Genomic DNA, 14,675 nt, shown 5'->3' with positions numbered 1-14,675 from the left:
AATCCTTCGGTGGGGTGGGGGGACACTAAATCTGAAATGAGATGAGCAAAAAAGCACATATGGGTTTGATGGTTAGGTATCCACAAACATTTAGCCATATAGTGTGTTTCTAATTAAATGCAGGTCCATTTGGATTGAGAGGAAGCCATGTAAATATCCTCCTAACCTCAAGAGGGCGCTACGAAAAAATCTCAGCTACTGGATTGAGCCTGTGAGCTATAGTGGTCACGTGGCCACGTTGCTTGGTGACGAAGAAGCCTGGCTCGACAATTTCCTGTAGCATCGCTGATACAAAAATCAAAGTTTGAACTCGGACATTATCAGTATACAACGATACTTTCTCGTGCATCAAGTGAAATTTAAAGTAAACTTAGGATTAGTTGATTGATTCGCTATGTAAGACTAGGATTAGAGGATTTACAGAGAATTATGGAGAGCTATGTTTTCATGCGAGTAGTGGGCAAGGGGAGTTACGGAGAGGTGAACCTGGTGCAACACAAATCTGACCACAAACAGGTAAGACGAGATCGGATAGCTCCAGTCTAATCACCTCTATTGTGTGGGTTAGACATGATTTCTGTTGTTATGGCTGTTGAACTTGCCTGATGCAGCTCTGATGGAAATGTCAGATGTAAACATATTGACAAATGGTCCAGCTCATAGTGTGTAGCCACTAGTTTATAATTTGTTTCATGCAGTTATACACAGAGTAGAGATCATCTCTATATAATCTATATTCAAATATTTCTTTATTTTATTCTTTTAACCTTTATTTAACTAAGAAGTCTATTGAGATCTGTCCTAAATCTGTTTTTTGAAGGAGACCCTGCCAAGAAGGCATGCTATTACAGAGTAACAAACTTAAAAGTCATATACAGGCACAAACAAGCATAAAAATCTAGAAAAAAAATATATATGAATAGCAATGACACTCTTTAATTACACATTTTTTTTATCAGATCTTTAAACACTGTAATGCGTCCTGAAGATTATTCTATGACCAGGGCGCAAAAGCCGAAGCCTTTCTGCCAAGTTCGGAACAAATCCTGGGTACCCTATAGACAACCCTCTAGAAAAGCGAGAATCATAACTGCTGCTCGTAGTTAATAGAAGGTTACACAAATAAGAAAGGAGTTTTCCCGGTATAGCTTTGTAAATAAAATATGCCAGTGTTGCTGGTACAAGGCCGTGTTTCTTTCATAACCCTGTTTTTTTTTATATAGCATTTTGTTAAGGGCATTCCTGCTACATCCGAGCAGGACTCGCTATCTTGTGCTTCGTTGATATTTACTGCTCCTGGCTGAGTGTCAGTATTTATTATCATGTTATATTACTTATAGTGGTCATCTAATGTGCCGTTTTTTTTCCTCACCCAGTACGTCATCAAGAAGCTGAACCTGAGAACATCGTCGAAGCGAGAGCGCCGGGCGGCTGAACAGGAAGCGCAGCTCCTCTCACAGCTCAAACATCCCAACATCGTCACCTACCGGGAATCATGGGAAGGAGACGACTATCAGCTTTACATAGTTATGGGCTTCTGTGAGGGAGGAGACCTGTATCACAGGCTGAAGCAGCAGAAGGGTGAGCTGCTGCCTGAAAGACAGGTGGTGGAGTGGTTTGTCCAGATCGCCATGGCACTGCAGGTAAGAGAGCGTCCCTAATTATTTTAATACCGTGTTGGAAAGCCTGAAGTCACAGCTTTACCACTGAATGTTTGATGAAAGTTTGTTTTAAATCCACTGAAATGGAGCGTTGACAAAGTCTCAGTGTTACTTGTATCTATAGAAATTATACCATATTAGAACAAGTGCATTAATATAAACCTGTCAGAGATGCTGTTAAGGAAAATGAATCAACACCTAGTGACCAATCAGATTTGAGATTTCAACAGCATGCATTATACAATCAGATCCAATCCAAGCTATTAATGGGTAGCACACTGATTTACAATGTTTCTTTTCTTGGTCTCTTTAGTATTTACACGAGAAACACATCTTGCACCGAGATCTGAAAACGCAGAACATCTTCCTGACCAAGACCAACATAATCAAAGTGGGCGATCTGGGCATCGCGCGGGTTCTGGAGAATCAGAACGACATGGCCAGCACCCTGATCGGAACGCCGTACTACATGAGTCCTGAGCTTTTCTCCAACAAGCCGTACAACTACAAGGTATCACACACAATACACTGAATTACCTGTGTCAGGTAAACCTCCCATATATGTGCACAATTACTGACTGTAGCCTGTTTATCGCTCTGCATAATATATCAGCCTTCCTCTGTCCTGTCAATCAACAGAAATGGATCACTGATAAGCAGGTGTTATATGATCGGTGGTCCTTTTTCAGGACAAATAAATCGACTAATAATATCCAGCCAAGAGCAGAGATGTGGTCAGAATCTGACACTGATGAAGAGTAGATGACGATTAACACACACTTTGTAAAGAAAAATAACCTATAGTCTCTAACCAACAGGATAGAGCATTTAAAGCCCCAGGAACACTCCCAAATAACTAAACATGTATTTCAAAACCTCATTTATTCAGGTAGCCATTTTCTCTTCTATTAAACATAAAGTCGGTTCTCTTTGTGCAGTCGGATGTTTGGGCTCTGGGCTGCTGCGTGTATGAGATGGCGACTCTGAAACACGCCTTCAATGCAAAAGACATGAACTCGCTCGTGTACCGCATCGTAGAGGGAAAGGTAACTTCTGTAACATTCTATAACAATTTGTATTTCTGCTGATGAGACATGTTTCCATGGCTGCACCATTTCTATTTTACTGTACAAGTCTGAATGACTGAGTTCTGTAGTTTGGTCAACACACTAGAATTGTTTTTGTCTAGAATTGTGACCACATAAGATTCTGGTACTGAAAGAATACCATGGGAGGAAAAAACCCAGGAAAACTGACAATGAAAGATAGTATAAAATGTCTAATAAGCAAGGAATAAAACATGACGTGCCATGATGTTATGCTATGATACCCAGAAGTTAATTTTTTTTATATAAATTCACATCCCGAAGTGTTTCCTCTTCTACAACTTTCCTCTTCAGTCTCTTGAACTATAGCCAAAAATATTTAGCTTGTCATGATACTGAGAAACTGCACTTTTGTTGTGTCAGAAAACCTAATCTTACAGCTTTACCTGACAGTTACAAAGTGCTCACACTGGAGACTCCTTCCAGAACTACTAAATAAATAATACTCTTCAGAGAAAACATTTTTAAACTGTTTATGTGGATCATCCCTCAAACAAGTATATAGAAATGATAACATAATAAAATAAGCATTTTAATATCACCAAATTAATATCATAATATATTCTATTATTTAATAATATAATATTCTCCATGGGGAGTTCAGCAGCAGCCTAATTAATCCTGGTACTAATAAGTATGTTTTTAAGTTTTTTAGTACCTCAGTACTTCTTCACTACCAGAATCTCTGCTTCCTGTTCCCCAGTTGCCTCAGATGCCGAGTAAGTATGATCCTCAGCTAGGAGAGTTGATCAAGCGAATGCTGTGTAAGAGGCCAGACGACAGACCTGATGTCAAACACATTCTGCGGCAGCCCTACATCAAACAGCAGATCGCCGTCTTTTTGGAGGCCACCAAAGAGTAAATACATTAATTATGGTTAATAAGCATTAGTCAGAAAAATGTATAGAGTGTGTCCATTTCTTATAAATAGCTGTTTAACAGGAAAACTGCCAGATCCCGAAAGAAGGCAAACAGCAAACCTAACAGAGACACGCCCGAAGTGCCTGTCCTTCAAAAGCAGGAGCCAAAGTGCGCCAACCCTGAGCTGAAAAGCAGAGGAAAAAGGGTAAAAAACACTCCAAAGATTTGTATTTGGGATTCAGTTATTGATTTTGCTACAAATTATAGCTAGCTGATAGAAATAATAGCTAGCATCACACGTCAGACGTGGGTATTAGTCTACTGTTCCAGTCAAATCTAAAAGTTAAGTAAGGAATAAAACACTCAGAGTGGTGTTGTTATAGGAAAATAATCAATGATGTGGTGGTGTGATGTGGCCTGATGTGAAGAGGTGTTATTGTTAACACAGTGAGTTGATTATTTTCCTGCAATAGCACATCCCAAATGTTTTATTCTTCTTATACGACAGCAATTTGCCAATGAGTAAATTTTTTTTTATTTATTAAAGAATTTGCACATTGTACTTTTTGCCCATTTATAGTTACCATTAATGTTGGGGAAGGTTACATTATAGCAGCTATAAATATTCGTTCCATCACTTATTCGTTCCATCACTTTTTCTTGTAGTTAGTAACTCAAAATATGCAAATTACTACCAAGACACCATAATGTCCTGTGTCCTAAAAAAAAATCTAAAGGAACAGTTTTAAGTCTGACTGTAACAAAGCGCTGACACTGGAGATTCCTTCCTTAGAGAAAGCTTTACCAATAACAACGATTATACAGTTTCTTTGTTAAATGTCTACACTGTGAATCAGCTGCTACTGTAATTATTATAGTCAGAGCTGCTGTTATAGAATAATAATCAACACCTTCTGACCAATCAGAATTGAGAATTCAACAGCGCTGGGGTATAAAGGGCAATACATATGATGTATGCGTATAGATGTATCATTATATCGTTGATCTATGATGTATCTTTTGGTCAATTAAATGAGCTGATGATAATGTTTAACAGTCAAGACATAGTGGAACTCATGCTGATAAAGCACTAATAATGTCACATTAAAACCACATTCATCAAACAATCAGCAAACACATAGGTATTGATGTGAAATTTTATTTTTCAGTCGGAGGAAAACCATCAATCCAAACATCACAACGGCATAAAGGATAATATTCTCCCAAACCCACCACTGCTCCCAAAATCCCCAAGTCAGGACGTCCTGAACTCGACAGGTCAGAACGTAGCAACCATCAGCAACATTGATATTGACATCCAGCCTCAGGAACACAGAGACAAACTCCGGAAAGGGAAACCTCCTCGACCGGCAACTTCACCGACCAAACGGACAGAGAGAGAGGAGAAAAAGAAAGAGGACACTGCCGTTCCTCAGCCACACCCCAGAAAACAAGTATCAGGTGTCCTCATCGGAAAGGAAGAACACTCGCTCGTTTCAGACAGTTCGAGTGGAACGGTACCGCCAAAACACACGGAGAGAATCGAACCTGTAAAAGACGGTAGAGCTCCGAACGTTAACATGTCTGTGCAGGAGGACACCATGAAACTGCTGCAGCAGGCAGCGATGGAGGACGTAAAAACTGACAAGCAGGACACTACGGAGGCCAAGGAGGACCATAAAACAGAGGCAGAGCATCATTCAGGAGACAGAGGGGTATGTTATACTCTGTAATGAAATGAAGGTTGCACATTTGCAATGAAAAAAACATTATCACTCTTCTTCACTATGTTTCAGACTAGCTTGGAATCCACCGATAAGCTGCTGGAGCCCTTTCTTCCAGTGGAGCTGATGGTAAGAAGAAATGTTTTGTATTATTTTCTGAAAACGGAATGTTTTATTCTACTTACATCACAGCAATCAGCTAACAATTTCTTTTATTGTTTTATTTTTATTTTATCCATTTATAGCTGTTGTAGAAGTTTGTCCCAGCAGTCACTTGCGTTACATCCCTCTCTTTTTTCTCCGCCTTAAAAGATATTTTGCTGAAAGGCTTTACTGGACAAATACTAGAGTCTCCTTCAAATCTTAGATAAATCTTGACCATAGCGACTTGTCAACGATTATACGTTATTCTTTAAGATCAGCCTGTTTTTTAATTGTTTTATTGTTACATTAGGTGATGTGGAGGGTCCGCCAAGCAAGTCCCTGTACTGAAGCGATAATAAATAACTTATTAGAATGCGCACATTAATCAACACCTTCTGACCAATCAGAATCGAGAATTAAGCAGCACCATGGTATAAGCGTGATAATTTTTTACCATTTTTTTTATTGATTTTTAGCGGTGGAAATTATGTATATTTTAAGCATAATCACAGTGTTTTTCTTTTCAATTCTTTTCAATGTTTTAATTTTCCACCAAAATAAAAGCCCCCTTATGCCATACCAAAATTTTTTTTCTCTTAATTTCTCACTGATGTGTATGTATGTATGTATGTATGTATGTAGTCGCTCATTTGTTTATTTTTATATTATTACAAGTCTAATTTAGTTTATTTAAAATACACGTATGTGAGAGAAGAGGCTATTATACTCATTTTAATGTTCATTTACAATGTTAGAATGGTAAAGATGTTTTAAGTCACTTAATTGTGATGATCAACATTTCAGCAAAATTATCTATCCATTAAGTTCTTTCTTTAATGTTAAATATGATTATGAACAATATGTAGATTTATGTATATATAGGCCAATTCCTTGCTTCTCATCACTTCCTGTATTGTTAGATGTATTCCACTAAATCATTTATAGGACTGTGACATTAGAGTTAATGCTTGCTGCTTCAGCTTTTAAGTTTATACCTGTGCATTTATGCTTGTACATTGATTATTTTCTAATATAGTCTATATATAGTTTAATTGAATTGGCAATTAAAGAAATTCTGATTCTGTAACAGGAACCTCACAACCCAGAGCCGTCTGCAGCTCCTTCAGAAAACAGCAAGGCTCCTCTTCTTCCTCCTTCCTCTTCCTCTGAGCCGTCCATGTCCCGTCAGCGCAGACAGAGAAGGAGAGAAGTGGCCCACGATGAGAGCAAAGTAAGTGATGAGGATGGCAAAATCATTTCCCTTCAATCGTGGCTCATGAATCTTTTTTAACCTATTTTTCCCATTTCTTAGATTAAAGCAGCCAATTCCAGGCCTCTGCCTCCACTTCTGGAAAATCCCCCATCTGTAGGCATAAAAAGGAGAGAAGCAAGTGAAGCTGAGATGCCTAAACACCCTACACACTCCCAACCTGATCACCAGCATGAATCTGCACCACAGGTGGGACTCGCTTCAAGACGAAAAAGAAGAAAACGTGACTTGGAAGGCTACAATAAGTCAGATACTTTAAAATTTAAGACAGTACTTCTTATCCATGTTTTTTTTTTTTTTTTTTTTTTTCCAATGGTGTAAACATTGCCTTGCATAAGTATTCACCCCCTTAAACCTTTCCACAATTTGCAGTGTTACAACCTAGAACTGAAATTGATTAATTGGGATTATATATCGTGAATCTACACTAAAATAGCCCATAATATAAGTGAAAAATCAATATAGTTTTGCAACATTATTTACAAATACAAAAATTAAATGGTGATTGCATAAGTATTCACCTCCATTGCTTTGAAAATCCTGAATGAGTTCTGGTGCAAGTAGCCTTCAAAAGTCACATAATTATTTTATCTTAATTGTAATATAACACATAATTATCTTATGTATTATTATATATTTATTTATAGGAAAACAGCAGATCAGGAAACATTATCATTTGCCCATTTAAATGACATAATAAAATTATTGTCTGATCAAATTTTAATGTTTTCAATACAATTTGAATTTCCATGCAAACGTTTATGATTAACTTTTATTCCCAAGGCTATGAAAACACATGCTTCCTAAACTTCTTGACCAAATATCTCATTAACTGGCAGTAGAAGTCCCCAGAAATCTTAACAGCATTTTTTCCATCAAGGCAGAAGCTTATGCTTAAAATTTGCTGGAAAGTGATAAGATTAACAGTAAAGCATGTCAACCCTTTTCTGATTTCATTCCCACTTTTTTACATTTACTACTGTTGTTCTGGTTTGTTCTTATATTTAATGGGGTGCTGTTTAACAGATTTTTTTTTCATGGGTCATGGGCTGCCTAAGAAATGTCAAAGCTAGCTAAATATCAAAGACAAGAAAATAAATAAATAAAAACAAATCTCTTTTCTGAGTAAATAAAATCAGAATAAATAATTTTAATGTATTTAAATATTAAATTCCTTATGTAAATTAACTACGAATAAAGGGGAGTTAAGGGAATTGGGATTGGGATTGGACTTGGGCCTTTTCTGAGCTTTTTTGTTTAATCTGTTCTGTTTCACTTGTAGAATCGGCTTCTATCAGCCCGAGAGAGGAGGCGGCTGAGGCAGTCACGAGAAAACCAGAGCGAGTCAGGTATATTTCTAAACTGAATTAAAATAATTACAGTTATGTACACAGTCTTTGCCAGGAGAAATGTTACTGTATTCAAACTTATCAGTCTCATGGGTTTAGCTGAAAGTTATACCACAGAACTGCTGTATTCTCAATTCTGATTGGTCAGAGAGTGTTGATTAATTTTCTATAACAGCAGCTCTGACAGTAGTTGTAAGGCACACAGGTTTATATTAATGTGCTCGTTCTAATATGTTATCGCTTCTAAAGTAGCAGCTAAAACAATGACTTGTATAGTGGACACTCTACATAAATGTATTTATAAAATGTCTGTAGTTGTTGATATGGTGGAGCTTTCTGTGAGGAGATGTTCACATTGTTTCAACTTAATTACAAACGGATAAAAAGTTTGACGTGTTATTCATTAACAGATAAAAATTGTTAGTGTTTGTGTAGTGTATTAGAGGAATAAAACCCTCCAGGACATACTATTACTGGAAAATAATCAACTTTCAGGTGGTAACAGTAACTTCACTTCACATCGGGCCGCATCACCTCACCCCATCTTGGATTATTTTCCTATAACAGCATGCCCTGAAGTGTCTTTTTCCTTACTTTAGCACTATAACCTCAGTTTCAATCACTGTAGTATCCAAAACCTGAAAATGTCCCATTTTTTTCTCTGCTCCTCCTGTTGAAAGGCAGATGAAAGCTTTTCTTTAGACACTAACGATATTAATTCATGAATTTAGAGAATGAAAGTGAAAGACAGCAGGTGTACCATGTAGGAGTGTGGATGAAAGGGAATAATGGTTTGGGTATATTTTGTAATGGATGGTCTCTCGTTAAAGCTTCTTGTCTCATTTAAAGCAGCTCCTGCTGTCAGAAGGGCATCGTGTGATGTTGCCTCTTTAAATGCCAAGCACACGGACCAGCCCGATTGCCCGAGACCTGCCAGTGTAGCTGCTGAAACACACAAGGTGCGATGACTAACTGTTAGAAGTGGGTTACAAGTATGTCTAAACAATGCTGACTTCCTGTATTTGCGATTTTCAGTAGTTTACACTGCATTTACACGTAAAAGGTGAGAAGTCACTGATATAATCTTCACTTTGTTTCTTATGGGTAAGCAACGATCATGAATCAATGAATTTCCGGGTTTCATGATCGGAAATAAAAAGATAGCCACCAAAATAGTTTATAGAGTGTGATATAAAATTAACCCAGTGTTACTTTTGTTTAAACGCATTTTGATATATTTATTTTTTTAATCTAGTAATGCCTACTCAAACAAATGCATTCCTGCTTCAAAGTTACATAGCTAATATGTACGAAAAGAAAGTTGAGTCTTTATACAATTGTCAATTTATTTTTTTGTGCGTGGGAAACTGAGCTGAAACAGCATTTCTAACGTACTTTATCTAATTTACTGATAATTTTGCTTCTTTCTAGAAATAAATTCTTAAAGTAAGCAAAACTACTTACCAATCCAAGACCATTTCAAGACTGAAATTCGTAACAATGTATAGAAATGGGGTAATGAGCCTATATTTGTTTTATTGCAATCTCATAATAAGAACTATTGGATAAAATTGACATTTCACTTGATAAGATATAATTTTTTTGCCATGTTGGCTCCAGCCATTGTAATTACATATGGCTTCTATGTAGAGGGTTTCACAAGCTATCGGATTAATAGTGAAACTGGCTTTAGAGTCGTTACCAGAATCCTTTCATGATCTCTGTCCTGGAACAGGAGAGCAAATCGTCATGGCGTCACTCGGATGAGGAGGAGTGCAGCTCATCCACCAGCTCCACAGAGCGCTCTGAGGGAGACTACAGAGAGGGGTGAGGGGGTGTCTAACATCATTTCTATGGATGTAGCAAATCAATCAGTTACTAAATCTGCCATTGTTCCACAGCAAGAGTGAGACCAACGAGATGCAAGACCTGGTCCAGATGATGACGCAGACATTACGAATGGACGCCAGAGACGTCCTGTGCGAGCAGGAGAGCTCACGGCGCAACTCGGCCATACTGCCTGAGTTCAAACTGAATAGGAAGTACCGAGACACACTGATGCTTCATGGGAAAAGCAGAGAGGGAGATCGCGACTTCCATCTCAGTGACTTCCGCTCAGGTTAGGTGCACAAAATGAGCTTTAATTAAAACAGAACTGATCACACAGTGACTTGTGTAAAATGGAAATTTATGTGTTGATCTACGATGAAGATAGAAGGTATCCTAAAAAAAATGTATATATACACATATATATTTCCCAGGATAGCCCTATAGATTTATTTTAGGTTTCCTCCTTTTCTCTTCTAACTAATCAGCAAATCAGATCACTGCTTTGTAAGAAAATTAATTGGTTTGACACAAATCTGGTCCAAGCCCTAAAAACGTTTGTTAGCAGGAAGGAAACAGAACCTCAAATCCACTTTTACTTCAGTATCATTCAGTTTTGCTGATTTTTAGGAAGCTTAATTCTCCACTCCGTATGCAGCGTTTAGCTTATGGATCCCATCCCTCTATCCTTAGATGACTCTTCAGGGCCGGCTAAGATCAGGAGAGCTGTGGAGCACTTGCGCACAGACGTGGTTAAAGGGCTCGGAGTGAAACTGCTAGACAAAGTCCTGGACATCATGCAGGAGGAGGACGAGGACAAGCGAGAGGCAAGTCAGCTGCTGTTACATATGCTGAAAAGATCATTTGGTTCAAACATTAAGCTACAGGATGGAAGATTTTGGAATTTTGCCAGAATTCAAGGCTGTGTCCCAAACAGCATAATGCACAATAATAAGTATTCTATTAGTCACTAATGCAAGTTCTCTAGATCACAACTAACTTCACACCTGGGCAATGACACAAATTCCACAACGAGCATAAACCGGCTAACTCTCTTTACCTTAGCCATTCAGCAAGAAAAAAAAAAAGCTAAAACTTCCCTCGTATTGTGGCACCTGCCAATCACTGTGTAGTTGCACTTCTTTCATGCCGAAACCTGACGACGTTTGATATACGGACCCCAACCTATATCTATTTAGGACATATCTGCAGTAGTCTGAGTGTTTTGCAGTAGTCTTAGCTGTTCATTTTTTTTTTTTAATTAGACCATATATCATGAGATGATGAAAGTGGCTACAGGATTATTCAGTTAATTAAAATCTAATAAACAGTCTGGGATTTTTTTTTTTACCTTTTTATTGCACTTGTAAAGGAGTTCACTTGGATTTAAGTACTTTATCAAAACAAAAGTTTGTTTTCCATCTGCTCTGTTGCCTAACATTATTAATAACTATTTCAGATTACCTTAATGCAGGTCTACCTCTGTATTGGCACTTAATTTATATAACTTTTGATTTCTGCAGGTAAAGTATAAAATGCTAGGGAAGCTAACGTGTTTTCATGATTGTGATTTCTCTTTCAGGTCTTGCTGCGGCAGCAGATGGGGGAAGAGAAGTACAAAACGTATGCTGTGATGGTGCGGCAACTAAAATTCTTCGAGGATGTTGCGTTCAAATGCTGAGCAAATCCAGTGACAAGCAAACACTGATCATGACTCCACTCGTGACAGCGGACGCTCACGCTTATATTTTAATGCCTTTGTAAATATGAACTGATGCACTATCACATGTATTTATGCAACTGAAATGTCCAGCATTTAATTACTGCTGTTCTGCTGATTGTAAACTTCTGATCAGTTCTATATTGAAAGTTAAAGTTTTCTACTGTCTACACAATATATATTATGTTTCTAAATGTCGGATGATTTATAATAAACACTTTGTTTCAGTATAATACAAATAATCTTTTTTATTAAGCATGTGTGGAATTTTACATGAAAACAGTGAAGTGAGTTGTTGAAGCCGTCCATGTCCGCTGCACGTACGTGTCGTCCCGCAGCCCAAACAGAGCAGAGCACGCTTCTACTTGTGTTTCTTCTTCTTTAAGTTCTCCTGAGGCTTTTCACGGGTCTCAGGCGTCTCCTGTACGATAGGCTGCCACGTCAGAGGGTTTCGTCTGTACATGGGCCATGGAGGCAGTGTGAGCTGCAACACAAAAAAGGAATAAGGGGTGTGTGTGTGTGTGTGTGTGTGTGTGTGTGAGTGTGTGTGAGTGTGTGTGAGTCTAAGAAAACAAGAACGAATCAAAAATGTACACAAGAGACAAACTAGAGCCATCTTTAGTACAATATCTTAAATATAATACAAATATTTTAGATTTATCTTATATATATTTTTTATATTTTTATATATTTTTTTTTGTAAAGGAAATATCTTCATGATTAAATGAAACAGACAAAGAATATATACTGATCAGAAACATCAGCATTTACATTTATGGCATTTGGCAGACACCCTTATCCAGAGCGACTTACATTTATCTCATTTTTTATACAACTGAGCAGTTGAGGGTTAAGGGCCTTAGTGCCGCAGTGGCAGCTTGGTGGTGCTGGGATTGAACTCATGACCTTCCGATCAGTAGTCTAACATCTTAACCACTGAGCTACCACTGCCCCTCAGCACACACTAAACCATATAGGAATTTGTTAAAAGGGCCCTTAAACACATAACACCATGTCGTGATATAGTCGAGTGCAAAAGTTTGCATCCCCCGTTGTTTATGAATGAAAAAAAATAGAGACATGTTTCCTTTTTTCAAATTCCAGTAAGTTTAAAAAGATTTAAGTTTTGCCATGAGCCTCTCATCTCCAAACCTGATCTAAAGAAGCTATTTTGTGCAAAGCAGATGCAAACATTTGCACTTCACAGTATCCTGCCATTATTTTTTGTCATATCTCTAATCCACAATATATACGGTCATATTTGATCTACATACTAAATTAAGCAAAAAACTAAATAAATAAATAAAAAATTACTGAAATGAAGCTGCTTACCAAACAGGAGATGGCAAATCCGGCTAACATTATATAAACAGTCCATCCAAACTGCTCAATAATCAGACCGTAAATGAACCCAATGACCTGGAAATGGACAAAACGCATAAGAGATACACTGATGCTGACACACAGAAGTCATTTGTGTGTGTGCGTGTGTGTGTGTGTGTGTGTGTGTGTGTGTGTGTGTGTGTGTGTGTATATATATGTATGAATAGAGTAAAGGATGATGGTATGAATGTTACTTACAGCTGAGACCAGGATGACGCCTTGGAAAATCTGCTCTGCAAGTTTCTGACCTTTATAGTCCTATATAATCCAAAATAACAGAAAAATGAAACACTTCCTGACATCTAGATTAATTTAGATACAGAAGGTAGAAGTGACAATTTTGTGACACGTCAAACATTTTTCAGAATTTTGAATGAACTGGATTTATAATATCTCTTCTGTATCTAAAATATATCTAAACTGTAGCAATAGTAAATCAAAACAAGAGAAAAAAAATGTATGAAAAAAAGTCTTTCTCCTGAGTGTCTTCACAGTGAAATACACATTTTAATTTTTAATTCAACATCAAATGACAAGTTTGTTTTTGTTTCGTGTTTTTGCGTATGTAAATTCATGCATATGCCTCATTTACATAAATAATTATGCAAATTATTGAAACAGTTCCCCTCCAATCAAATCAATCAATCAATCAACACGTCAAAGACACCATGCAAGGTATTTTCTTGATTAAACAATAAAATAATTATTTCCCAGCAAAATTTAAAAAAAAAAAAAAAAAAAAAAAACGTTTTCACGGTGAAATAAATATTTTTATTAGAACAACATCAAATGACTAGGTTTTTTTTGTTTTATTACGTATGCAAATACATGCATATTTAATTAGCCGAGCCCAAAATATGTAATTTCTTGAAAGGCTGCAATATAAAAATGACTTGTAAGAATATCAGCAATGCTGGTAAAGATTAATTGTGATATTTGTTGTTTTTACTGAAATAAAAATCCCCGAATTCACCTGCAGCGACCTGCTTTAAAAGGAAAGATTTGGCAACAGATGTTAGACGTTAGCAGTTAATGTTTGTAAGGCGAATATTAATTACATGTCTTTATATCGCTTTGGTAACATGTGGTACTGTTATCACTGTGTAGAAATAATTTTACGGTAATAAATTTTACGGTAATTAAACTGTACAGTACATTCTGCGTCTCTCCACAAAGCTGCTAACGGCTGCTAGCTAACGGCTGCTAAATAATAACGATGCGATGTGGCATGATAAGCTAGCTAAGTAACAGATATTTATCAAAAGAACAATGCTTACCATGTGAGTTGGGATGGAATTAAACATGGAAAACATTTTGAAATTTAAAAAAAGACAGAAGAAGCCTCTAATAAACAGATTAAACTATGAAAGCAGGATTTCCGGTCACAAAACGGCGTACGTAGATTTGAGAAGGACCCGAGTGTTGAGTGAAAGTGTTGAAGGGGGTTCAAACTGCGCCACGTTTGCGCATCACTAGCGGCACTGCGCCGTTTTATGCACAAGCTTTAATAAAGCCATTCCTTTGAAAATTCTATTTATTTGCTATGTAAATATTTTATTCAAGCTAAAATGTTTACTATACTAGGGGGATTTTTTTTCTAACGAAACAACTCAAGTTAAAAAAAAAAACA

The 14,675-nt window shown here is 37.1% G+C and overlaps 2 protein-coding genes across 3 annotated transcripts; one reads left to right on the top strand and one right to left on the bottom strand.

The window, feature by feature from the left end:
• Positions 1-218: 218 nt before the first annotated feature.
• Positions 219-11,892, top strand: nek4 (NIMA-related kinase 4). 2 transcript variants are annotated; one of them, XM_026935453.3, is made up of 16 exons: positions 219-516; positions 1,377-1,643; positions 1,975-2,172; positions 2,600-2,707; positions 3,471-3,625; positions 3,710-3,833; positions 4,798-5,343; positions 5,425-5,481; positions 6,587-6,727; positions 6,809-6,955; positions 8,049-8,115; positions 8,968-9,074; positions 9,851-9,942; positions 10,017-10,234; positions 10,636-10,769; positions 11,525-11,892. In XM_026935453.3, the coding sequence occupies exons 1-16, from the start codon at positions 430-432 to the stop codon at positions 11,621-11,623; spliced, it is 2,547 nt and encodes an 848-aa protein (XP_026791254.3). In that variant the 5' UTR covers positions 219-429; the 3' UTR covers positions 11,624-11,892. The 2 variants fall into 2 exon arrangements, with proteins under 2 accessions (XP_026791254.3, XP_026791253.3); XM_026935452.3 differs by having other exon boundaries at positions 8,965-9,074.
• spcs1 (signal peptidase complex subunit 1) lies at positions 11,891-14,480 on the bottom strand. The gene is made up of 4 exons (XM_026935468.3): positions 14,323-14,480; positions 13,244-13,303; positions 12,995-13,081; positions 11,891-12,146 (listed from the first exon to the last, which is right to left on the bottom strand). Exons 1-4 carry the CDS (start codon positions 14,356-14,358, stop codon positions 12,024-12,026), a joined length of 306 nt encoding a protein of 101 aa, XP_026791269.1. The 5' UTR covers positions 14,359-14,480; the 3' UTR covers positions 11,891-12,023.
• Positions 14,481-14,675: the final 195 nt, after the last annotated feature.

This window comes from Pangasianodon hypophthalmus, chromosome 20 (genome assembly GCF_027358585.1).
Source record: "Pangasianodon hypophthalmus isolate fPanHyp1 chromosome 20, fPanHyp1.pri, whole genome shotgun sequence".
Taxonomy (NCBI): domain Eukaryota; kingdom Metazoa; phylum Chordata; class Actinopteri; order Siluriformes; family Pangasiidae; genus Pangasianodon; species Pangasianodon hypophthalmus.
This window is presented reverse-complemented; position numbering and strand designations above follow the sequence as displayed.